The sequence below is a fragment of the Suncus etruscus genome, chromosome 17, assembly GCF_024139225.1.
Source record: "Suncus etruscus isolate mSunEtr1 chromosome 17, mSunEtr1.pri.cur, whole genome shotgun sequence".
NCBI lineage: Eukaryota > Metazoa > Chordata > Mammalia > Eulipotyphla > Soricidae > Suncus > Suncus etruscus.
Window position 1 is genome coordinate 43467381 of NC_064864.1, and position 26927 is coordinate 43494307.

General features: G+C 43.1%; 1 protein-coding gene and 2 non-coding genes across 3 annotated transcripts in view; all 3 read left to right on the plus strand.

Moving 5' to 3' along the window:
• Positions 1-4544: 4544 nt before the first annotated feature.
• On the plus strand, positions 4545-4708 carry LOC125995482 (U1 spliceosomal RNA). The gene has a single exon (XR_007491000.1). It is a non-coding gene; the product is annotated as a U1 spliceosomal RNA (small nuclear RNA).
• Positions 4709-11865: 7157 nt separating this feature from the next.
• On the plus strand, positions 11866-12028 carry LOC125995545 (U1 spliceosomal RNA). Its single transcript, XR_007491047.1, has one exon. It is a non-coding gene; the product is annotated as a U1 spliceosomal RNA (small nuclear RNA).
• Positions 12029-14051: 2023 nt separating this feature from the next.
• The window catches only part of ABCC2 (ATP binding cassette subfamily C member 2), a 66309-nt gene continuing 53433 nt past the window's right edge, over positions 14052-26927 (plus strand). The window contains exons 1-2 of the mRNA XM_049764382.1: positions 14052-14089; positions 17490-17663. Coding sequence (XP_049620339.1) covers positions 14057-14089; positions 17490-17663 — 207 coding nt within the window. The 5' untranslated portion in view covers positions 14052-14056. The remainder of the gene's footprint in view (positions 14090-17489; positions 17664-26927) is intronic.

Consider the following 26927-nt stretch of genomic DNA (forward strand, 5'->3'; position numbering starts at 1 on the left):
GAATAGCTAGGCCCAATTAAATACAAAGGTGAGGTCAGTGAGAAAACTCAGAGGACCGTAGTAGATGCTTGAGATACTGGAGTCCCACTTTCTATCGACAGTACCTTATAGATCTCTGAGCCATTTAGTAAGCATAGCTCCCAAGCACCCGAAAGAGAGGGGGAGTGAAAGAGAGAAAAAAGAGAAAAATGGTAAAAGCAATCTCTGTACTGTCAGTTATATCTAGATATCTATTTTAAGATATTGCACAAAAAGGAAATATTTTCTTACATTAATAATCATTAACTATAAGTATACAACTCTAGTTATCATGAACATTGAACTTTTGTAGTTTCGGTTACTTGTATATTAATCAGCATCTAATGACTAAGCAGAAATCGCATATTTTTTTGCTTAATCATTTCAATCAGACGTTTTTCATTCTAAAATATCTCTAAGTAACCAATAGGCATAACTTGCTATTGAGTCAGATTTTGGGAGACTTTTTCATGGGGCACACCCAGCAGTGCTCAGGATTTAAACTCCTTTCTCTGTACTCCTAATGGGCTTGGGAAACCTTATGGGCTGCTGAGGATCAAACCCAGGTGCACCACATGCAAGGCAAATGATCTGCCTGCTGTGCTCTCTCCAGTCCCTGGGAGATTATTACAAAGAGAACGATCTAGGAGAAATTGTTTAACCTAAGACTAATATTAAGTCTAAAATCCAGGCTTTCTGGCTCCCTTACATCTTGCAGTCTTTGCACTGTCTTTAAAAATCAGTGGCAATATGAGAAGATTTATAAACCATCTTATTAGAAAATGCAGGAGTGGGCCCAGAGAGATAGCACAGCGGCGTTTGCCTTGCAAGCAGCCGATCCAGGACCAAAGGTGGTTGGTTCGAATCCCGGTGTCCCAAAATGTCCCCCGTGCCTGCCAGGAGCTATTTCTGAGCAGACAGCCAGGAGTAACCCCTGAGCACCGCCGGGTGTAGCCCAAAAACCAAAAAAAAAAAAAAAAAAAAAAAAGAAAATGCAGGAGCATTTCTGAAGAAACCTATATGCTTAGACACATATAGATAACTTCCTCTGGGTCTCAGCACAAGATTTTTTTTTTGGGGGGGGGGGGTCACACCTGTCATCGCTCAGGAGTTATTCCTGGCTCCACGCTCAGTAATCGCTCCTGGCATGCTCAGGGGACCATATGGGACGCCAGGATTCGAACCAATGACCTTCTGCATAAAAGGCAAACCCCCTTACCTCCATACGATCTCTCCGGCCCCTCAGCACAAGATTTAATGAAATCATGTCACATATCCTTTGATTAAAGGGATCATTGTGCTATATTTTGCCTTTTGTGTAGATTTTAAGACATTAAATAAATAATAAATCATAATAAATAAATTTGGGAGTTTTTCTTATCCAGTGTTTATTAAACTTTTCCTCTCACTGTCCCTTTTGCCCAAGAAATTCTTTCATAACCTCTCATAGTTTTATGTGTGTGTATGTGTGTGTGTGTGTGTGTGATTATCCCTCTGATATTTAATGTAAAGTCTCTAAAAGACCCTGATTTTCATTTTTGTTTTTGTTTTCGGCGTTCGGGTTACTTCTGGCTCTGTGCTCAGAAATCATCCCTGGCAGGCTCCAGGGACCATATGGGATACCGGGATTCGAACCACTGTCCTTCTGCATGCAAGGCAAACACCTTACCTCCATGCTATCTCTCCGGCTGACCCTGATTTTCAATGGCCAGAAAATCATATTAGCAGGATATTTGAATCAACATTAATATCGTTTTCATATATTTGTTAAATATTTTGTTGTGTTGATAGCCACTTGCTGTTGTTTAGAAACTGTTCAGGTTCACAGCAAAATTTATCATTGAGATTTCTAATTTACACCTTTGGGCTCTTGGGATAGATGCCAAGAAGTGGAAGATCAATTAGGGTTTTTTTGAGAAGTATCCATATTCTTTTCCAAAATGGCTAGATAAGTTGACATTCCCATCAGCGGTGAATAAGAAGTTCATTTTGGAGCCATGGTGATAGCACCGAGGGTAGGGCATTTATTTGCCTTGCATGAATCCGACTTGGGTTCTGTCCCAGCATCCCATATGATTCCCCCCAGCCTGCCAGGAATGATTTCTGAATGCAGAATCACCAATATCCCCTGAGCACTGCCAGGTGTGACCCAAAACAACAATTTAAAAAAGGTTCTTTCGGGGGGGCCGGAGAGATAGCATGGAGGTAAGGCGTTTGCCTCTCATGCAGGAGGTCATCGGTTCGAATCCCGGCGTCCCATATATGGTCCTCCCGTGCCTGCCAGGAGCAATTTCTGAGCCTGGAGCCAGGAATAACCCCTGAGCACTGCCGGGTGTGACCCAAAAACCACAAAAAAAAAAAAAAAAAAAAAGGTTCTTTCGGGGCTGGCGCTACAGGTAAGGTGTCTGCCTTGCAAGCACTAACCAAGGAAAGATCGAGACCTTGGTTAGATCCCCCGGTGTCCCATATGGTCCCCACAAGCCAGGGGCAATTTCTGAGCGCTTAGCCAGGAGTAACCCCTGAGCATCAAACGGGTGTGGCCCGAAAAACAAAAACAAAAATAAAATAAAAAAGGTTCTTTCTCCCGCATCCATACCAACACTGGTTGTTTTTGTTCTTTATTGTGTGAGTTGACATCTCACTGTTGTTTTGATTTTTATTTCTCTATTAAGTGATGCAGAACATTTTTCATAAACCTTTTGGTCACCTGTATGTCTTCTTTGAGAAAGTTTCTGTTTATTTCTTGCTCCCATTTTTAAGTGAGTTTTTTTTCTTGTAAAAACAACAACAAAAAACACCCCAGATATTATATATCTTAGATATTAGCTCTTTTTCAGATAAGTGTTGACAAATACATTTTTCCAGTTTGTCGGATGTCTTTTTATTTGGGTCATCATTTCTTTTTGGTGGGGTTGTTTGTTTGTTTTTTTCTTATGGAACAAAGCTGATTTATATATCTTGGATATTAACTCCTTTTCAGAGAAGTGGTGGGCAAATATTTTCTACACTACTGTGAGGGTATCTGTTTATTCTGGTCATTTTTTCTGCAGTGCAAAGCTTGTTAGTTTGATATACCAAGTGTTCATCTTTGCTTCTGTTTGCTTGGTCAATGTCATTAAATCATTGAATATGCCTCTATATTCAATATCATGAAGAGTTCTACCTATGTTTTCCTCAATATAATTTATAGATTCAGATCTGATATTGGTTAGGTCTTTATTTTAATTTGATTTGACTTTCATGCATGGGATTAAAAAAGGGTCTTTATTTTTATGCACACAAGCAATGATTTTCCCCACACGATTTGTTGACAAGGCTTCTTTCCTTGTTCCATTTCACAGTTTTTCCTCTTTTATCAAAGATTAGCTATTTATATTTCTGAGGGTCTGTCTCTGGACTCTCTATTCTATTCTATTTGTCTTAAAGTCTGTCCTGATTCTAATACCACACTGCTTTGATTACTATACTATTATAGTATAGTTTGAAATTGGAAAGAAAGAAGCCTCCCATTTCTTTTTTTCCTAGGATTGTTTTGGCTACTTGGGATGGTGGTGGTGGGGCTATTACTGCATATAAATTTCAATATTTATTATATTGATGGTGGTGGTGGGGCTATTACTGCATATAAATTTCAATAGCATTTTTAAATGTCATGGGTATTTTTACAGGGGTTATATTGAATACATATAAGATACTTTGGTCAAGATTGCCATTTTGACGATATTAATCCTTCCAATACATGAACAGGAATGCATTTCTGTTTTCTTTTTATTTTGGTTTTTGGGCCACACCCGGCGTTGCTCAGGGGTGACTCCTGGCTGTCTGCTCAGAAATAGCTCCTGGCAGGCACGGGGGACCATATGGGACACCGGGATTCGAACCAACCACCTTTGGTCCTGGATTGGCTGCTTGCAAGGCAAACGCCGCTGTGCTATCTCTCCGGGCCCGCATTTCTGTTTTCTTAAGTCTTCTTTTATTCTTTTAATAGTATGTTATAGTTTTCTTTTTATGTCTTTCATAATTTTTGTTCACAGGTACATAATCCCCAACTACTTAATTTACTGAAGCACAATTGTGATTTTTTTTTGGGGGGGGGGGTCACACCTTGTGGCACTCAGGGGTTACTCTTGGCTCTGTGATCAGAAATCACTCCTGGCAGGCATAGGGGACCATATGGATGCTGGAATTTGAACAGCCATCTGTCCTGGATTATTGTGCTATCTCTCTGGTCCTCACAATTGTGCATTTAAAAAAAAAAAGTTCTTCCTCTTCTATTTATTATTTGCATATAAGAAAAAGCAATTGTTTTATGTGCTTTGATTTTTTTTATAGTCTGCTATTTTATTGAACACATCTATTGTTTCTAGGAACTTTGTTTTGCAGCCCTTAAAGTTTTCTAGTATTAAGTCATGTTATCTGCAAATAGGAAAAACATGACTTCTTTTCCGATCTGAATGCCCCAATTAGCTCTTTCTACCTGGTTACTATGACAAGGACTTCCAATAATATCCTGAATAATACTGTTGATACTAACCTGGCAGGGGCAATATCATGATCACAAAGGTGGTTTCCCCAGGGCGAGGCTCACCCATTGCACTCCGGGTGTGCTGACCCCTGCGATTTCCCCAAATGTGGGAAACTCGACTACATAATTTGTGGTAGTGGGGGACTGCATTTGCGCTCTCCCCTGGTGGGGGGAGAATAATACTGTTGAGAGTGGGAGCTTTGTTTTGTAGCTGATCTTAGAACAGCTTTCAGTTTTTTCACTATTAAATGTTATTGCTGTGGAATTGTGGTAATTGCTTTTAATTTGAGGAAAGTTCCTTCAATCCATGCTTTCTCTTTTTCAGTAAGTATTTTTTTCTTTTTTAAAATATAGATTATTTAAAGATTATGTATCTTGGTGCTCGAGTGATAGCACAGCACGTAGCATATTGCCTTGCATGCAGCTGAGACCTGGGTTTGATCTCCAGCATTCATGGTCCCCTGAGCCTGCCGGGAGTAATTTCTGAGTTCAGAGCCAGGAGTAGCCCCTGAACACTGCTGGGTGTGTCCCAAAAAACAAATAAACAAAAAAGATCATGTATAACAGAGTTGATCAGATAAGTAGGAGCAAAAATTATTTGAAAGAAAGAAAGAAAGAAAGAAAGAAAGAAAGAAAGAAAGAAAGAAAGAAAGAAAGAAAGAAAGAAAGAAAGAAAGAAAGAAAGAAAGAAAGAAAGAAAGAAAGAAAGAAAGAAAGAAAGAAGAGAGAGGGAGGGAGGGAGGGAGGGAGAAAGGGAGGGAGGGAAGGAAGGAGGGAAGGAAGAAAGGAAGGAAGGGAAAAGAAAGAAAGCCAAAAGGGGGGGTGGAGAGATAGCATGGAGGTAAGGCGTTTGCCTTGCAAGTAGAAGGGTAGAAGGTTGGTGGTTCGAATCCTGGCATCCCATATGGTCCCCCGAGCCTGCCAGGAGCGATTTCTGAGCACAGAGCCAGGAGTAACACCTGAGTGCTGCCGGGTGTGACCCAAAAACCAAAAAAAAAAAAGAAAAAGAAAGAAAAGGAAGGAAGGAAGGAAGGAAGGAAGGAAGGAAGGAAGGAAGGAAGGAAGGAAGGAAGGAAGGAAGGAAGGAAGGAAGGAAGGAGGGAAGGAGGGAAGGAGGGAGGGAGGGAGGGAGGGAGGGAGGGAGGGAAGGAAGGAAGGAAGGAAGGAAGGAAGGAAGGAAGGAAGGAAGGAAGGAAGGAAGGAAGGAAGGAAGGAAGGAAGGAAGGGAAAGAAAGAGTATAGCAAAAGAAAATTTGTGAAAATTACTGTATATTGCAATAAGGTAGCTGGAGTGATAGTACAGTGGATAGGTGTTTGCCTTGCACATGGTCAACCCGGGTTCAACTCCCAGTATCCCATATGGTCCCTGGAGCATGCCAGGAGCAATTCCTGATCACAGAGACAGGAATAACCCTGAGCACCACCAGGTGTGTCCCCAAAACAAATTAACAACAACTAAAAATAAATCAGATAAGGTCACTAAGTCATTATCAGAAGGTTTAGTAAGCTCTTGCTGCTATTTAATCATTCTGTTATTTCTTTGTTTCTGAACATTTGGTGGCTTCAAATACACATTGACGACTAAATTGGTGTGTTCCTATGGGAAGATAGTATTAAAAAAAATTGCAGTTCCAAGCACTAGTGCTGATACTGTGGCTTTTGTGGGCATATTTTTGGCTGCTGGGCCTTCTGGGAGTACAAGAAGTTGTGGGGAGAGTGCCTATACTCACTCCAAAACAGTTCTGGTAATGTTAGCCCAAATACTGACATACCTGGATTTTGGTCAGATTGGTGTCTGCAGAGAGCCATAGACGAGTGGGGGAGTTGGGCCATTGTCAAAACATTGGTGGGTGGTGGGTACAGCTGGTGTGGCTTTGGCAGGGGTGGAGGATAGGTTCTCCCTCTTCTCCTGAGATTGCTATTGTAGCTGAACAGCTGATGTGCCCATGATTTTTATGGCCTGGTATATATGTCTTTTTTAAATATTTTCTCCTATGTGGTTTCAATGTTTATTTTATGTTTTTTTTTGGGGGGGGGAACACTGGTGGTGCTCAGGGGTTACTCCTGGCTCTATGCTCAGAAATCGCTCCTGGCAGGCTCTGGGGACCATATGGGATGCCAGGAATCAAACTCAGGTCTGTCCTGGGTCGGCCAGGTGAAAGGCAAATGCTCTATTGCAGTGCTATCTCTCTGGCCCCTATTTTCTTTTTCTGAAAGAGTGGAAACTGTTTTTTGGTAATGATGTACAGATTACAAATTATTTTCTTTATTTCAAGGATTAAGCTGTTGTTGTGTCTTAAAGGTCATCCTGAAACCCAAGGAGTTGCATTTTGCATTTAGTTATGTGATCACTTTGAGATAATTTTTAGAAAAGTATAAGACTGTGTTTAGGGGCCGAAGAGATAGCATGGAGGTAAGGCATTTGCCTTGCATGCAGAAGGACGGTGGTTCGAATCTCGGCATCCCATATGTCCCCTGAGCCTGCCAGGAGCAATTTCGAGCATAGAGCCAGGAGTAACACCTGAACTCTGCCAGGTGTGACCCCAAAAAACAAACAAAAAAATCGAAAACACCCAGGGGGCCAGAGAGATAGTAGAATGAGAGGGCAATTGCCTTGCAAGTGACTCACCTGAGCTTGACCCCAGGCATCTCATATAATCTCTGAGTTTGTCAGGAGTGATTCCTGAATGCAGAGCCAGGAGTTACCCTTGAATACTGCCATGTGGCCCCCAATTCGAAACAAGTAAAAATTAAAATTATCCTGTAAACTTGAGGAATTTATACTGATAAAGTAGTCAGATTTAAAGGGGAAACACCATGCTTTTCTCTGTTTGAGATTATTTGACTCAATACAAATAAGGAATAAAGATTTTTATTGTAGAATTGATATTCTAAAACTAAAAAATATGTTCTCTTTTAAAAATATGTACAGGTATTTATTTATAATGTTGAGAACATGTTATTTATACAAGTTGAATATAATTTTAGTATATTATGTAATGCTATATAATATATATAATGTAATTTAAAATATGTACAGATATAATGTTGAGTACATGTTATTTATACATGTTGAGTATAATGCTGAGTATATTAAGTAATGCTAGTTATTTCAATAAAAATATTTTCTAGGGGCCGGCGAGGTAGTGCTAGAGGTAAGGTGTCTGCCTTGCAAGCGCTAGCCAAGGAAGGACTGTGGTTCAAACCCCCAGCGTCCCATATGGTCCCCCCAAGCCAGGGGCAATTTCTGAGCTCTTAGCCAGGAGTAACCCCTGAGCATCAAACAGGTGTGGCCCCCCCAAAAAAAATTTTTTTAAATAATTTAAGGTTAAAATTAAAGTAGTGGTTCAAAGAATGTTGTGAGATGTCTAAGTGTTAGCCTAAGGGATGTCTAAGTTAGACATTTCTGGGGGCTGGAGAGATAGCATGGAGGAAGGGCATTTGCCTTGCATGCAGAAGTATGGTGGTTTGAATCCTGGCATTCCATATGGTCCCCTGAACTTGCCAGGAACGATTTCTAAGCATAGAGCCAGGAGTAACTGTTGAGCACTGCTGGTGTGACTCAAAAACAAACAAACAAAAAAAAAGTTAGACATTTCTGGAAATTTATGAAGTCAACATTTTTTATAATAAGATCTTTTGTGTTTTAAATTCTCATTCTCTAGTAAGTAAACAATGGAACTTTCCAGAGACTGAATGAAGAAAAATATATAAGAATCCTGCTGTCTTCTTCTGTTAGATGAGACATTAAAAAATTTCCCAAAATGTAAAAACATATGGGGCCAGAGAAATGGTACAGTAGGTAGGGTGCTTGCCTTGAACATCTGTGTTCAATCTCTGGCATCCTACATGGTTCCCCAATACTATATGGTATCCTATATAGTTCCCCAAGAACTGCTAGGAGTAATTCCTGAGTACAGTGCCAGGAGTAAGTCCTGAGCATTGCCAAGTGTGATCCCAAAACAAAAACAAAACCCTTGGAAAATGTAAAAAATGTTACTCTGTTGAGTATTTTTCTCTTTGGGCTCTACACATGGCATTACTTGCACTTGGGGGCTACTCCCAATATGATGGATGGGATCACTTCTGTTGGTGCCTGGGGACCATACAGTATTAGGACTTGAAACTAGAAGTTCCATTTTCAAATCATGTTCCAACTCATTGAGTTGTCTTCCTTGAGTATTTTTAACTGCTTTGGAAAAGACAGCTACTTTTCATGAAAATGTGACATTAAGTCAGAGGAAGAGAGATAGACACAGAATAGTCTCACTCATCTTTGGGTTTTAAGAAAAATGAAATTGGGGCCGGGTGGTGGCGCTGGAGGTAAGGTGCCTGCCTTGCCTGCGCTAGCCTAGGACAGACCACGGTTCGATCCCCTGGCGTCCCATATGGTCCCCCAAGAAGCCAGGAGCAACTTCTGAGCGCATAGCCAGGAGTAACCCCTGAGTGTCACAGGGTGTGGCCCAAAAACCAAAAAAAAAAAAAAAAAAGAAAAATGAAAGACATTATTGTAATAATGCCCAGAGACGATAGAGATGAGGGCTGGAAGGACCAGCTCACAATATGAAGCTCACCACAAAGAGTGGTGAGTGCAGTTAGGGGAAATAACTATACTGACAACTAACATGACAATGTTAAAAAGTGAGAGAAGTAAAATGCCTGTCTTGAATACAGGCACGTGTGGGGAAATGGGAGGGTGATGGAAATGTTGCACTGGTTAAAGGGGGTGTTCTGTTTGTGACTGAAACACAACTACAATCATACTTGTAATCATGGTGCTTAAATATTTTACAAACAAAAAAAGTTACATTATTGGCCCCAGAGTATAACAAGGAGAAGGAAAGAAATTGAGTGGAGGAGGAGAAACTTAAAAATATGAAAGGATGAGGGCCAGGAGCCAAGTGATCCCAGATGTATTGGTGGTGTTAAAAAAGGACAGAACTAAATATCTAGGCCAAAGTCAACAACAATGAAATCAAGAGACACAAACTTTAACAATCAAAACTTAAAATGGAAGACCTGAGCAATAGCACAACAGTAGGGCGTTTGCCTTGCACCCAGCCGACCCAGTATCTATCCCCAGAATACCTTATGATTCCTCACGCCTGCCAGGAGCAATTTCTGAGCGACACCTGGTGTGGCCCCAAAACAAAACAAAACAAAACAAACAAACTTAAAATGGGCCTGTTGTACTGGTAGGCTAGGGGGAAGAGGGAGGGTGGCATGGGATGCACTTTTTGGAACATTGGTAGAGGAAGTTCGACACTGGTGGTGGGATTGGTCCTGATACATTGCATGTCTGAAACCCAACTATGAAGAACTTTGTAATCGCAATGGTTGCAATAAAAAAAAAAAATGTTACATTAATGTGGTGTATGTCTATTATTGTCTTCTTTCTTTCCTTTTTATTCCCCCTTCTCTTCATTACCATTGTTGTAGTGACTGAGGTTTGTGCATATTCCTATTTGTGGGCTGCAGTGCTTAAACAATTCAGGATGGAGGAGTTTAGGGCCAGTACTTTGAGCTTATTCCTGACTCTGTGCTTAGCACAGATGTGGTGCGAGGAATTGAACTAGGGTTGACTTCATGCAAGACCAGTGCCTTAGCCCTGGACTATCTTTCCCATCTGTGCTCATATATTCTTTGTGAGGTAGATGCTATTGCTGGGCTCAGACTTGGCTATGGTGCTCACTGAGGTTTGCACAATATATTTTTTTGGGGGGGGGGGGTCACATCCGGCGGCGGTGCTCAGGGGTTACTCCTGGCTGTCTGCTCAGAAATAGCTCCTGGCAGGCACAGGGGACCATATGGGACACCGGGATTCGAACCAACCACCTTTGGTGCTGGATCGGCTGCTTGCAAGGCAAACACCGCTGTGCTATCTCTCCGGGCCCGCACAATATGGTTTTAATGTTTGCATGTATACTTGCTGGGAGGCAAGTACTTACTTACTCGTGCTTACTTGAGACATACAAGTTGTAGAGCTCACTGGAGGTTTCATTTACATGTGATCACCAGGAACTACACTTTCCAGTACCACATGTATCTTTTTGAGTTTTACTATCACTATGAGTCACACCCATCTTTTGTGTGCCTACACAAATAATGCTTTAGGATTTTGCATGGTATGTGCTTGGACCTTGGGTCTGACTTTATACTTGTAATATAAGAGTTCTAAGTTGCTCTGCCATTCCTCCAGGCATTTGAAAAATTATTATTTTAAATGAACTAGTATATATATATATATATATATATATATATATATATATATATATATATATATATATATATATATATATATATATATATGTTTAATTTTGGGATCACATTCAACTGTGCTCAGGGTTTATTTATAGCTTAGCACTTAGGGGTCACTCCTGGTGTGCTCAGATGACCCTATGGGGTTATGGGGTACTGGGGATCCAACCTAGGATCAGGCAAGTATATTATTGCTGTTCTAGTAGATAATTTTTTTTTTTTTTTTTTGGTTTTTGGGTCACACCCGGCAGCGCTCATGGGTTACTCCTGGCTCTACGCTCAGAAATCACTCCTGGCAGGCTCGGGGGACCATATGGGATGCCGGGATTCGAACCACCAACCTTCTTCATGAAAGGCAAATGCTTTATCTCCATGCTATCTCTCCGGCCCCCAGATAATTTTTAAGTTTCTTTTTTTCTGATTTCTAATGTGGTGAATATAAACCATTATAATCTGTATAAGCAAAACCATTGAGTTCAATGGTTCAATGAACAAAAATTAATGTAGGACATATTGGGGTCTTTTGGAAAAGTGTCAGTGTAGGGAAACTGACTTCTTCCATGGCTCTCTTTGGAATCTAACAGGAAAGCACAATACCGGTATTGGTTTTCAATTAATTGGCGGGGGAGGAGGGCACACCTGACAGTGCTCAGGGCTTACTTCTGGTTTTGCAGAATTATTTCTGCAAAACTTTGTCAGAATTACTTCTGACAGTGCTCCAGGGACTATATGGGATGCCAGGGATTGAACCCACATCAGCTGCATGCGAGGCAAATACCATACAAACTTCAGTTCTTCCATTAATTTCTTAAAAGAGTAGAACTTGTTTGGAGTCTGTAAACTTATAAATCTTGGCTGATTTATGGCTGAATCCCTCATGTAAATATTTTTGGGGGCAGGGATGAGAGAGGCATGCCCAGAGGGGTCAGGAACTATTCTTCTTATCTCTTAGTTTAGCATGACTGCTGGCAGTTCTTGGAAATCATAGGTGGAACTGGGCATCAAATTGGGGTAAACTACATGCAAGGCAAGCATATTCCTGTTTTAAATAATTTAAGACATTGATACTTACCTGGCAGGGGAGATACCATGATCATGAAGGTGGTTTCCCCAGGGTGAGGCTTATCCATTGCACTCTGGGTGTGCTGACCCCTGCGATTGCCCCAATGTGGGAAACTCGATTGCATAATTTGTGGTAGTGAGGGACTGCATTCTCGCTCTCCCCTAAAAAAAAATTTAAGACACTGAGCCAGAGCGATAGCACAGTGGAAGTGCATTTGCCTTGCACGCGGCTGACCCTGGACAGACCTGGGTTCAATACCTGGTGTCCCATATGGTTCCCCAAGCCAGGAGCGACTTCTGAGCACATAGCCAGGAGTGATTCCTAAGTGTCACCTGGTGTGGCCCAACCCCCCCCCAATTTTTTTAAGACATATATTCCAGCCTTAATTTATTTGTTTTAGGGCTACATCTAACTGTATTCAGATAGTAGAGTGGTAAGGTGCTTGTCTTGCATGAGGCTGACCTAGCTTTAATCCTTAGCACCACATGGAGTGATCTCTGAGCACAAATACAGGGAATAAACCCATAGCACCACCAGGTGTAGCCATAAAAAAACAACAACCACGGGCCGGGCGGTGGTGCTAGAGGTAAGGTGCCTGCCTTGCCTGCGCTAGCCTAGGACGGACTGCGGTTCGATCCCCCGGTGTCCCATATGGTCCCCCAAGCCAGGAGCGACTTCTGAGCGCATAGCCAGGAGTAACCCCTGAGCGTCACCGGGTGTGGCCCAAAAACCAAAAAAAAAAAAAAAAAAAAAACCAAAAAAAAAAACAAACCAACAACCAGGGGCTGGAGCTGTGACGAAATTGGCAGGGTGTTTGCCCTTTATGAACTAACCTAGGACGGACCTAACCTAGGATGGACCTTGGTTCGATTCCCTGGTGTCCCATATAATCCTCCAAGCCAGGAGAGATATCTGAGCGCATAGCCAAGAATAACCCCTGAGAGATAAGACAGGAGTTGAGATTTACTTTGCATGCAACACTGCATACCAGAGCACTGACTGGAGTGATCCTAGGATGAAGCCCTGAGCACCGCAGGAAGTTGCCTCCAAACAAATAAAACAAAAAGAAACGAAAAAGGAAGTGTTTTTTTTTTTTTTGGCCACACCCAGCGGTGCTCAGGGGTTACTTCTGGCTGGCTGCTCAGAAATAGCTCCTGGCAGGCACGGGGGACCATATGGGACACCGGGATTCGAACCAACCACCTTTGGTCCTGGATCGGCTGCTTGCAAGGCAAACGCTGCTGCGCTATCTCTCTGGGCCCGGTTTTTGTTGTTGTTGTTGTTGTTGTTGTTTGTTTTTAACTTTATGATTCCTAAAAAAAAATTAAATTACTACCTGATTATTTCGGAAAAAAGCAGAGACTACAAACAAGTGGAAAAGAAGGTAAAAAATGTCCTCTCCCCTAACAGCCAATTAACCTTTTGTGGCATAAATACTCAAATTATGCCAACTGGAGATGCTATTTTATAACCCAACTCTTTCAAAGTTTTCACGATTTTTAACCGTGTTTTAAATTCTCTTTTTTTTTTCTTTTTCTGTTTTTGTTTCTGGGGCACACCCGGTGACACTAAGGGGTTACTAGTGGCTCTGCGCTCAGAAATCGCTCCTGGCAGGCTTGGGGACCATACGGGATGCCGGGGATAGTACCTGGGTCAGCCATATTCCAAGCAAACGTCCTACCCACTGTGCTATCGCTCCGGTCCCAAGTCCTCGTTTTTAATTAGAAGTCTGGAGAAAGGCATGTTTCCCAGTTGTAGAAACGCTAAGCCCAACAGTGTTTAAGAGGCTTGTCTACAGCCAAGCTCTTTGTGGGCCCGTGTCCCAGAAGGGAAGGAAGGCGTCTCAGAGCTGACACTCTCCCACCCAGCTCCCATCCTTCCCAAACTCCGTTTGAGCTGACCATTCCTTCAGTGTCCTGGTGTTTTAGGAACTGGAGAGTCAGCCTGTCTGTCCTCAGGGCTCCTTGGTCACGTGTCTGTCCTCTGGGATAATATAAACACATCTGAAAAAGGTTAACCATTAAATCCTGGGGATGAAAGGTCAGGAAGTCTATCCTGCCTTTGAAACTTCAGAGCATCAGAATGGAAGCATGCCCATTAACACTCACCGGATTCTACCTTCTCTCCTGTAAAGAGTAAATCTGAAGCTCTGAGGCCAGACAAGATCTCGTTCCTGAAGTGTTCTAGTAACCATGCTTGAGGAATTCTGCAATTCCACTTTCTGGGTAAGTAAAGGCAGGGATCCGTGGATCATAGAGCCAGGAAGTAGACATGCTATTGGTCTCAGAGTCACATTTATTTTAGAAAAGAAAAGCCGAGACCTCAGGAATAGCTCAACGGGCTGGAGACCAGGTGTGTGGAAGCCTCAGGTTTGACCCCTGATAGTTCATGGCACCCTAAGCACTGGTGACCTCTAGCACAGTGGGGTCTGAGCAGCACATCATCATGATCTAGGGTGACGTCTGTACGCAGCCAGGCTAAGTATTGCCAACCTCTCCCATACCCCTAAATAAATAGTTTTTTGGGGCCGAAGAGATAGCTTGGAGGTAAGGCATTTGCCTTGCATGCAGCAGGTCAGCAGTTCTAATCCCGGCTTCCCATATGGTCCCCTGAGCCTGCCAGGAGCGATTTCTGAGCATAGAGCCAAGAGTAACACCCCTGAGCACCGCCGGATGTGACCCAAAAACCAAAAACCAAAATAAAAAAAATATTTTTGGTTATTGTAGAGAAACAAAATAATAATATCACTCGAGGATATTCAATGTGGGAGAGATGAAATATTTTTTTCTTTAACCTATGTTTAGCAAATTCTTCTGTGACACATGATTCCTGTACCATCAATACTGGGAGAGGGAATTGTATTAAATTGTGGTGCAGGTGGGTGAGGAGAAGGTCCGAAATGGGGTCTGGTGGGTCTGTTGATGTGGAAAGGATCAGGATGTGAGCCTTGGTATTGGTACTGGGGGGGACAAGGGTTTGAGGCCAGGGAGGTTGGTGCAGACACGGGGAGCATAGAGATGAGTCAGGAACTCGGAGCAAGCTCTTCAAGCAGGGTACCCAAGAGGACAGAATGGAACATCTTCTTCAGATCTTCTCCTCCTGTGGGCAGCAGGTATCTTTGGGTTGGTGGTTGAACATCACTGAAAATGAGGAAGGAACTGGGAGTCTGAGAGTGGCCACATGCTACCCAAATTTACATCTGAATCCTTTGCCAAGCAGGGGGGGGATCTAACTGGAAGATCTTGGGGGGAATTCTTTGGGACATAAAGTGAGGAGACCTTATGGAGAGTTGAGAAGAGTGATAATGAGATGACAGAGACTTGGGGAATCCCTCACAATTTGGATTCATGGCTCTGCAGGTCAGGAGATGGCCAGAAATGCATTCTAGAAATTGGGACTTTGTTCACCCCCAGCTATGGCTTATACATGCTTCTGGGGAAGTTCCTGGCAGGTCATCTCCACCGAGGTATTTTGAGAATCTGCAAACAACTGTACCAATGAACTTAAAAAAAAAAAAAAAGAAGAGAGAAAAATCTATCCTCACTTGACCCATATCTTCCATCTGATGGGGTCGGGGATCAGTCCCTCTCTCGGAGCGGCGTCTCGAGCATTTAAAGGAGATACAGAGCCATGCAAATTTGTAAAAATGATTTATTTCTGATGCCCGAGTGGCATCAGGGCCAGTGCCCAGGGTTGAACCTCAGAGTAAAAGACCCTGAACCACAATTCTCACAAGTTTTTATACAGCAAAGGTACAGCTTTAGTATTATCTCATCCTCTGCCACAGACACAGTGTGGTCTTTATCGTAGAAAAACATTTTAACTCAGGCATCCTAACTTTGTTAGGAGAAAGGAACATTTATCACACACACAGAAAAGAAACAACATAAGATTTAACAGTGGGTCATAAAACCTAAGAGAGGTGCTTCCATCCTTTATCATGCAAGGTAAACATTACATTTAGGGTTGTATTCCTATGCTAAAGGATGGGAGGTGGCTAGGATCTTAAAAAAAAAACAAAAAAAAAAAAAAACAGACCTTGAGTGAGTTGGGGGTATATGGCCCTCCTTGAGCGGGGCAGTCCCTTATCTTTCTCTTTCTCAGCGCTGACTTGAGGCTTTGAAGGCCAGGAGGCAGGAGGGCCTTTTCTGCTTGAGACTGCTTGTCTTTGGCTTGAAACAACCTTAGACAGGGTCACTGAGTTTTTATGAAGAACTTAAAACTTAAAGCAAAGCTGCACTTAAAAAAAAAAAAGAACTCCTTATAGGGAAAACTTTCCTTTTTCACATCCTTGCCTCCTCTCATCTCAGGAAGCTTTATTGCAGATGCAAAGCCCAGTGCAAAGCTCACAGGGAGTAGACCTGGATAGGCAATGTCTTGGCCACTCCTTGTGCCTTAGGGACATGTAAGTCTGCCCCTAAGGGACTCTCAGGCTATGACTAAGCAGAATGCAGCTCTGTTCTCTGTTAGGAAGTTTGATAGGCTCCCATAGAGACAAGGATGTGAAGCCCAGAGAACTCTTCACCCATTTAAAGGGTGGAATGAGGGGCTAGAGCGATTGCACAGCAGTGGGATGTTTGCCTTGCATGCGGCTGACCCAGAGGGACCCTGTTCGATTCCTGGCATCCCATATGGCCCCCCAGCCTGCCAGGGGCGATTTCTGAGTGCAGAACCAGGAGTAACCCCTGAGCACTGTACAGAAACCAATTAATCAATCACTCAAGTTCAAAAAAATAAAGGGTGTAATGGGTCCCTCAAGTCCTGCCAAGAGTGATTCCTGAGCATGGAGCCAGAAGTATTCCCTGAGTAATGCTAGGTGTGCTCCCCCTACTAAAAAAGGAGGGAAGATTCTTTTGTCAGGGAAGTGTGGAACACACCTGGCTGTGCTCAGGTAGCATTTCTGGCAAGCTGGGGAGGGGAAAACCATATGGGGTGTAGGGATTAAACCTGTGTTGGTAGTGTTTAGGGCAAGTGCCCCACCTGCTGTGCTCCAGTCCAAGGTTCCTTTACTCTTTGTTGTTTGTGCTGCTCAATTCAGCAATGCTCAATTCTAGCTCAATTCAGCAATGCTGAGGGCCACCAAGGTCACACTAAGTGATGCCCAGGATGGAACTTGGAGCATATGCCTGTCAGTTTTGTGCTCTAGTCCTTTGAGTTATCTCCCTGGCCCTGCAGAAGCCCCGCTTCTTCCCACAACTCAACAAGCACAATGGTGAGGTTGTGGTGGAGAAACTTGCTGAGGATCACAGCCAGAAAAGTTTGCAGAGGTTGGGGTAAATAGGAAATTACAGCTAGTGAAAAGGTCAGGCTGGCATTGACAGAGAACTATGGGAAAAGTCAAGGGGTGTGTTCGACTGGTCTTGTATGTCCAGAGTGGGGATCCTGGTACAGAAAAAAAGTGTGACCAGCTAGAGAGATAGTGCAGCAAGCATGTAGTGCAGCAAGCATGTCTTGCATGTGACTAATCCAAGTTCTGTCCTCTGCACCCCATATTGTCTCCTGAGTCTGCCCTATAGGCAGATTCCTGGCATAGAACCAGGAGTAAGCCCTGATCTCAACCTGGTGTAGCCTTCAAACAAAGCAAAATACAAAATGTCTAACAATACCTCTGTTTTGGACCCCCAGAATTCCTCGCTCCTGGATAGTCCAGAGGTGGACCTGCCTCTTTGTTTTGAGCAGACTGTTCTCGTGTGGATTCCTCTGGGCTTCCTCTGGCTGCTGGCCCCTTGGCAGCTTTTCTCTGTATACAGATCTCGGACAAAGAAATCTCCTATAACCAAGCTCTATCTTGCTAAGCAGGTATGTACACCCATTAATTTATTACTAATTTCCTAATAGACAGTAGAGATATTTTCTGGTAACTGAAGTGTTTCCGTCTGCTCAGTCACTCACTCAAGGCTATGCACCAGACCTTACAACCTCTGGCTTTGTCTCTTGGCCAAGGTGACTTGATTTTGGAATAATATGACTTAAATCTTAAGTCACCATTGGACTCCCCAGATACCTTTGATGAACAATCCTCCAAATCATTTTCTTTCCAGTAATTGAGAAACAAGCCCTGGATTATCTCATTTTAGGCAATAGAATCAATAATTGAGGAGACTGTGACTCAGTGACCACCTACCAGGTCATATTTATTGATTAAACAAACTGTTTAATGTTTCCACTATACTACTTGTGCAGTTCAGTCATCACTGACTTCCAGTATTTGGATATGGAATAGAGCTCTTTGTTTAGTCTTCTGTAGTTCAGAGATGGATTCTAGAGGGAAGGAGGTTTGGGCCCACAGTGTTAGGTCTGAGTAGGAAATAATGGACCAGTCAGGGGTATCAGGAAAGAGAGCGAGCTCAGGCCTCTCAAAACAGCTGCACTGGTTATGCAAAGAAGAGACATGTGACTGCAGTCATTAAGCTCTCTCAGAAAACCCATCTGCTGGTTTTTTTGTTTTTTTGTTTTTTGTTTGGTTTTTTGGGCCACACTTGTTTGATGCTCAGGGATTACTCCTGGCTAAGCACTCAGAAATCGCCCCTGGCTTGGGGGGACCATATGGGACACTGGGGGATCGAACCGAGGTCCTGATCCTTGGCTAGCACTTGCAAGGCAGACACCTTACCTCTAGCGCCACCTCGCCGGCCCCTCTATCTGCTGGTTCTTAAAAATATTTTTTTTAAAAAGTGTTAGTATTTTGGGCCTGGAGAGTTAGCACAGCAGCGTTTGCCTTGCAAGCAGCTGATCCAGGACCTAAGGTGGTTGGTTCGAATCCCGGTGTCCCATATGGTCCCCCGTGCCTGCCAGGAGCTGTTTCTGAGCAGACAGCTAGGAGTAACCCCTGAGCACCGCTGGGTGTGGCCCAAAAACCAAAAAAAAAAAATTAATATTTTTATTATAGTTTAGGTAACACAGTTGCAATAGTGTTAATGTTGATATTGATATATAAACTCACTGTACACACACACCGTCACCATCACCATAACCATAGTGCTCTCACCCTCTATTACTCTGGCCTGATCTTTGATCTCCCACTTTTGGTAATCTGAATTATTATTATTATTATTATTATTATTATTATTTTGGGTTTTGGGCCACACCTGGTGATGCTCAGGAGTTACTCCTGGCTCTGCGCTCCAAAATTGCTCCTGTCTGGGGGACCATATGGGATGCCAGGGATTGAACCAGGTCCATCCTGGATCAGCCATATGCAAGGCAAGTGCCCTACCTCTGTGCTATCAATCCGGCCCGGTACTCTGAATTTGTAATGCAGGTCAGGTTAAGTAAGGTCAAGGCTTGTGATTGTTCAATACTGTCTATTCTCTTGTTTTTGTTTCTCCGTTTACTACAGGTGAATGCACTCATTTGGAACTGTCCCCTCTCCCTCTGACTTACTTCACTTAACATGATACTTTCCAATTTAATCCAAGTTGCAACAAATTGCAATAGCTCATCTTTCTTACAGATGCATAGTTTTCCATTATGTTCATATTTTTATATAGCATTTTCTCTCTTTCTCCATTATTGGACATTTAGATAGTTTCCATATCCTGGCTATTATCCTAAGTGCTACAGTTAACATCGGTGTGCATATATACTTTTGAACTTTTGAATTACTATTGCTGTGTTTGGGGAAGAATAAATGTCAAAAAGTGGAATCACTGGGTTACATGGGGGCTCTAGTTGGCTCTTGTGTGGGGTGTGTGTATGTGTTGCAGTTCTATTATCCATAGAGACTGAACCAGATGTCATTCCCACTAGCAGTCCACCTGCTGCTTTTTACTAGCTTTATCTTTCCTAACAGGTAAATTAGATCCAAGACTTTGCTGCTTATACATTGAGGTCATGTGCCATGGCCTCAGGTTACCTTTAATCTCAAAGGCAGGCAGGCAGGCCAGAGTCAAAAGCAGGTGGATTTTTTGGAATGGTCTGAGGAAGGGGATTGCAGGTGAGCTTTGCAGACTGTGTGGAAGAGAAGACTGTGTTTGAGAGATCTGGATAGGGTTGTTGTTCCTCCTTGTTGATCCAAGTGCCCAGCACAGAGTATAAAATTCTGCACACGTGTTGAATGTTGGTGAAGGCATGAGAAGTCCTGCTTTGAGTCAAAGGTATTTGTTTTTGTGCCGCACCTGTTGATGCTCAGGGATGACTCTTGGCTCTGCACTCAGGAATTATTCCTGGAAGCCTCAGGGGACCATATGAGATGCTGAGGATTGAACTCCAGTTGGTCATGTGCAAGACAAGTACCTTATCTGCTGTGCTATCATTCCATCCCCAAGTGTGTCATTCTCTGAACATTGGGCAACATGTTTCAGTATCATTGCAAGATAGTCATAGGTTTTACTTATAGTCAAGTTATTTCTGGTGCTTCCAATGTTAGATAAATATCTTGTCACAATCATAGGAGGTGATAGTGCTGTGGGTAGGGACTTTGCCTTGCAAGTGGTCAATCCAGGTTCAATTCCTGCCATCCCATATGGTCCCCCAAGCTTACCAAAAGTGAATCCTGAGTGCAGAGCCAGAAAATAATCCCTGAGCCTTGCTGGGTGTGGCTCAAAAAAACAAAATAAAAATTATTTCGTGGTTTTTGGGCCATGTCTGAGTCTACTCAGGGCTTAATCCTAGCTGTGCTCAGGGGTTACTCTCAGTTGTAAATAGGGGAACCATATATGATGCTGAGGTCAGATGCATGCAAGACAAACTCTCTCCCTGCTGTGCAATCTCTGGGGTGGGCACTATTAACTTTTTAAAAACTTCTTTTATGATATTAGTCATATACCATACAATTCACCCATTGGAGTACATAGTTTCTTTTTTTTTTTTTTTTTTTTTTTGGTTTTTGGGCCACACCCGGTGATGCTCAGGGGTTACTCCTGGCTATGCGCTCAGAAGTCGCTCCTGGCTTGGGGGACCATATGGGACGCCGGGGGATCGAACCTCGGTCTGTCCGAGGCTAGCGCAGGCAAGGCAGGCACCTTACCATTAGCGCCACCGCCCGGCCCCAGTACATAGTTTCTTTGGTATATTCACCACTACCACCACATCTATAAATTTTAGAGTATTTCCATTTTTTTTCTTTTATGGTTTTTGGGCCACACCCAGTGGCACTCAGGGTTTACTCCTGGCTCTGTGCTCAGAAATTGCTCCTGACAAGCTCAGGAGACCATATGGGATGCTGGGGATCAAACCCGGGTCCATCAGGATCTGCTGCCTGCAAGGCAAACACCCCATCGCTCCAGCCCTGTATTTCCATTTCTTTTTTATTTTGTTTACTATTTGTTGCTTTTTAATAGACACTGTGTCAAGTTTCTTTTCTTTTCATTTGCGGGGGAGAGGGGCTTGGACCACGTGGTGATGTTCAGGGGTTATTCCTGGCTATGTGCTCAAAAATCACTTCTGGGGAGGGCCCGGAGAGATAGCACAGCAGTGTTTGCCTTGCAAGCAGCCGATCCAGGACCTAAGGTGGTTGGTTCAAATCCCAGTGTCCCATATGGTCCCCCGTGCCTGCCAGGAGCTATTTCTGAGCAGACAGCTAGGAGTAACCCCTGAGCACCGCTGGGTGTGGCCCAAAAAAAAAATCGCTTCTGGGGGCCTGAATCTCCATAGAGATTTGTTTATAAAAATTAAAATGGGGGCCGGAGAGGTGGCTCAGCAGTAAGGCATTTGCCTTGCACGTATCTGGTTTGATCCCTTTGTGTCCCATATGGTCCCCCAAGCCAAGAGTGATTTCTGAGTGCATAGGCAGGAGTAACCCCTGAGCATCACCAGGTGTGGACCAAAATTTAAAAAAAAGTAATAGGGCCGGTGAGGTGGTGCTAGAGGTAAGGTGTCTGCCTTGCAAGCACTACCCAAGGAAGGACTGCAGTTCAATCCCCTGGTGTCCCATATGGTCCCCCCAAGCCAGGGGCGATTTCTGAGCGCTTAGTCAGGAGTAACCCCTGAGCATCAAATGGGTGTGGCCCCCCAAAAAAGAACAAAAAAAAGTAATAATAAAAAGAAATCTCCTAGCTTGCCTTACCGCTTGCACCATCCATCTGGCCCCAATATTTCCATTTTTTTCTCTCTGTCTTTTTTTGTTTGTTTTTGGGTCACACCCGGCAGCACTCAGGGGTTGCTCCTGGCTAGTCTAAGCTCAGAAATTGCTCCTGGCAGGCTCAGGGGACCATATGGGTTGTGGGGATTCGAACCACCATCTTTTTGTATGCAAGGCAAATGCCCTACCTTCATGCTATCTCTCCAGCCCCTCAATATTTCCATTTCTTCAGTAAATAGATCCTTTATCTCTCCATTTACCTTAGCCCTAAGCAATCACAAATCTGCTCCTTGTTATTCTATACATTGCTCATTCATGGACTCATTCTTTTAGAAATTTTCTTCCATTCACACAAGGTTTTAGAAGTTCACTCATCCTGTAGCCTGTATCAGTACTTTACTCTATTAATGAATGAATAATGTAGCTGCATCACTTTTAGGGGCACCCACCAAAAGTGCTTGACTTACTTCTGGTTCTGCATTCAGGGATCACTCCTATTGGGGCTTGAGGAACTATCTAGGGTTCTGGGAGTAGGCCCATTTGACTGCATGCAAGGCAAGAGCCCTACTTGCTGTACTATTCTGGTCAACATTTTAACTTTTGTTTGTTTTAGGTTTTTTTTTGGGGGGGGCGTGGAGGCCATACCCACTGGCATTCAGGGATTACTCCTGGCTCTGTGTTCAAAAATCGCTTCTGGCTCGGGGGACCATATGGGATGCCGAGGTTTGAACCCATTTTAAAACTTCTTGTTTTTGTTTGTTTGTTTGTTTGTTTGGCCACACCAAATGACACTCAGGGGTTACTCCTGGCTATGTGCTCAGAAATTACTCCTGGCTTAGGGGACCATATGGAACACCAGGGGATCGAATCTTGGTCCATCTTAGGTCATCTGAGTGAAAGGCAAATGTCCTACTGTTGAGCTACCTCTCCGGCTCCTCAATTTTTTTGTGTTTGTTTTTGGGCCTCACCCAGAGGTGCTCAGGGGCTACTCCTGGCTATCTGCTCAGAAATAGTTCCAGGCAGGCATGGAGGGGGGCATATGGGACACCGTGATTCGAACCAACCACCATAGGCCCTGGGTCGGCAGCTTGCAAGGCAAACGCTGCTGTGCTATCTCTCCAGCCCGTGGCCCCTCATTTTTTTTTTTTTTGTTTTTTTTTTTGTTTTTGGGCCACACCCGGTAACGCTCAGGGGTTACTCCTGGCTATGTGCTCAGAAGTTTGCTCCTGGCTTGGGGGACCATATGGGACACCGGGGGATCGAACCGCGGTCCGTCCAAGGTTAGCGCAGGCAAGGCAGGCACCTTACCTTTAGCGCCACCGCCCGGCCCCTTCCCTCATTTTAATTTTTATAAACAAATCTCTATGGAGAAAAAAAATAAATGTGCTTACTATTTGTTTTTATAGCTAATAACCTACTGATCCTTGCTGTCGTCTTAAGAGCTATATTTTAAATGTCTATTTTGGGGGTCATAGTAATGAAATAATGGATAGGATATTTGTCTTGCACTTTACCATCCTGAATTTGATCTCTGGCATCAGGCCAGAGCGAATCCTGGAATAAGAGCTGGGAATAAACCCTGAGTGTTGCTGCGTGTGGCCTCAAATCTCCTCCACTCTGAAAACAACAGCACTGCTTAAAGGGGGGATTCCTCTCAAGGTGTAACTTGACTTCCATGAGACAAGCCTAATTCACTTCTTCATTTGTCTCCTCTACTTCTTGCCTTTGGGCTGTTCCTCTGGGACACTTCTGAACTGTTGTTGATCTGTTTATATGTATTTGTTAACCATCAACTGTTGTTGAGGTTAGTGCAGTGTTTGTTGCAACTAGGATAAACTATCTTGCTTAATCAAGATGATAAGAGATTTAGAGACTTTCAGTTAAATGTGTGTTCTATTTGTTTTTTTGGGGGGCGGGGTCACACCCAGCACAGCTCAGGGATTACTCCTGGCTCCATGCTCAGAAATCTCTCCTGGCAGGTTCGGGGGACCATATGGGATGCCGAAATGAACCACCATCCCTCTGGATGCAAGGCAAATGCCTTTCCTCCAGGCTATCTCTCTGGCTCCTAAATGTGTGTTCTTACTGAAGGCACAGGGAACTGGATGAAATTTGAAAAAGGAACAAATGCATGAACTCAGGTTCAGTTCGAAGGGGAGATGAGAAATGAATTTGGTCTGGAGGTTATGAAAGTGCTGAGGTTATATGGTAGTAGACGTGAACTTTGTGTTAAGCCAGTGAACAGAGGGTGATTCCCTGTTGACAGAGGCATAACATAGACTGTCACTAAGCTTATTCAGAAAGGTCAAAGAGTTTAGGTAAGTTTGCTGTGGCTGAATAAACAGAAGTTTAGACTGTTCTATGAAGGAATGGGCTTCTGGGAAGTGTAGTTCCTGGACAAAAATCTGCCTGCCACCAGAGAGAAGGTGGGAGTTGATCATTTGTGTGAGAGGTGGAAGATTTTACCAGTGTGGGCTGGGTTCTGATCTAAGCGCCATGCCAAGCTGGAGGAATGCTGAATGAACAGGGCCGAGCCTTTGAATATGAACATGGCCCTATTCTCCCTTCTTTAACACCACTGAAATAGTATCTCCTTAGCAGGCTGTGTTTAATAAACTCTACATGTGCTAGAAGCTACTTCAAGAAATCAGACTTGAATGACAAAGGCTACTTAGAACTCATATGGTCCCCCAAGCCAGGAGCAACTTCTGAGCGCATAGCCAGGAGTAACCCCTGAGCGTTACCGGGTGTGGCCCAAAAACCAAAAAAAAAAAAAAAAAAAAAGAAACCCTGTACAAATATTTATTTGGTTTTTGGGTCTCATATGGCCATATTCAGGCCATAATCCTGGCTCTGCAATTAGGAATTACAGATTTGGGTATCATATGTTGTGCTAGGGACCAAACCCAGAGTGGCTTTATGCAAGGCACATGTCCTACTATTGCTGTGGTCTAGAAACCCTATATATATTAAGCAGTAATGCCCACTTCCCCTTCAACCCCATGTCCAGATAATTACTAGTCAACGTTCTGTCTCTATGAACCTGCTACTCAGGTTATTTCACATAAACTATGAGCCTTTAGTGTCTCAATTCATTCAAGTAGCTAGATTTAGAACTTCATTCTGGTTCTTTTGAGCTATTAAAAAATATTTTCAAATCCATAAAAGTCACTACATTATCTTTCACCTTTTAAAAATTTTTGCTCATTTTACTTTCTCATTTGTTTCTCATTTTGGACCACATCTGGTGGTGATTTGAGGACACCAGGACCACACTGCTGAGTGGGAGAGGGCCATGTGGTGCCAGGGTGAACCCAAGGGCCTTCTGCATGTAAGACTTGTGATCCATTTCCACCATGTTTCTGTTCCATTTTAAGTTGTATTACATGCTTTCACAGAGTCACCACTGTTTAGTTTGAGCACCTTTTCCTGAGCCCAAATGGAAACTTTGAATCCCCTCCCCCAAACTTCTTCCAACCAGAAATTGTTTACTGTCTCCACCCCTATGTAGGCTGAATATTTGTCTATAAATGCAATTAGATGATACTTGGCCTCAAGTGTTTGGCTTCTCTCCATTATGATTTCTATATTTGTTCATGTACCAGCATATTATTCTTTAAAAAGGCATTTTACTCTTTAGAATTGTGTAATACCTTTGGATAGATATTTTGTTCATTTGTCAGTTGATGAGCATTTGGGTTATTTGGATTGTTTCCATTCCTTGTCTTTTTTTTTTTTTTTTTTTTTTGGTGTGGAGAGATCATACTCAGGGCCTCACACCTGCAAAGTACGTGCTATACTGTCAAGTAGTCTCCCTTGTTCCTATTTTAAATATTACTATTAGGTATATTTGTAAACAAGGTTTGGGACATGTGCTTTAGGATTTCTGCTTCTTAGAATACATATTTGGAAATACTGAGTTGTAAATATGCTGACTCTGAGTCATACATTTGCTAACTCTCTGCTGAATACTTTGAGGAACTGACAAACTATTTTTCCAAATGGACTGTTACCCTTGTAATTCCTGTCATTAGTTCCTTACGGTTCTTATTCTTATTCTCATCAATATTTGTTATTGTACATCTTTTGGATTCTAGCTGTCCCAATAGGCATGGAGTGGTATGTTATTGCAGGTTTGAGTTACAGTTCCTGAATTACTAATAGCATTGAACATCTTTTCATTATTTTTAGGATATCTATACAAATGCCTTCTTAGGAAGGCTGGAAAAATAGTACAACAAATAAGGCACTGGGGCCTGAGTGATAGAACGGCAGGTAGGGTGCTTGCCTTACACTTACTCGACCTCAGTTTAGTCAATGTCATTCCAAATGGTCCCCTGAGCACACCAGGAAGGCTTCCAAAGAAAAGCTAGGAGTAGCCCCTGGGCATCGTTGGGTGTGGCTAAAAAATTAAAAGAGATTAACAAAAGGGGGGCACTTAACTTGCATGTGGTCAACCCTAGATTTTTATTTATTTATTTTGGCTTTGGGTCATGCCTGGCATCATTCAGGGTTCTGAGTGCTCTGTGTTTTGGCTCTGTGCTCAGAAATCACTTCTGGCAGGCTCAGGGGGTTCTGGCAGGCTAGTTCTTATCCAGAGTGATTATTTCCAACTATCACTGTGGTCTCTTCTCTTCCCTAACTGTACTGTACTTCCCCACTATTTGTGACAAGCTTTCTCCCATGACCTAGTTCTCTTGGCCTTCGTCTCTATTATCTTTGGAAAAATTACTGTACTATCTTTTATATATATATATATTCCACAAATGAGTGTCATCATTCTATCAAAAAGAACAACCAGTGCTGGTGAAAGTATGGAAAGAAATGCACCTCATGGGGCTGAAGAGATAGCACAGTGGTAGGACATTTGCCTTGCATGCAGCTGACCTGGGATGGACCAGATTGATTCTGGCATCCCATATGGTCCCCCAAGGGTAATTTCTTTTTTTTTTTTTTTTTAATTTTTGGGTCACACCCGGCAGCACTCGGATTATTCCTGGCTCTATGCTCAGAAATTGCTCTGGGCAGGCTCGGGGGACCAT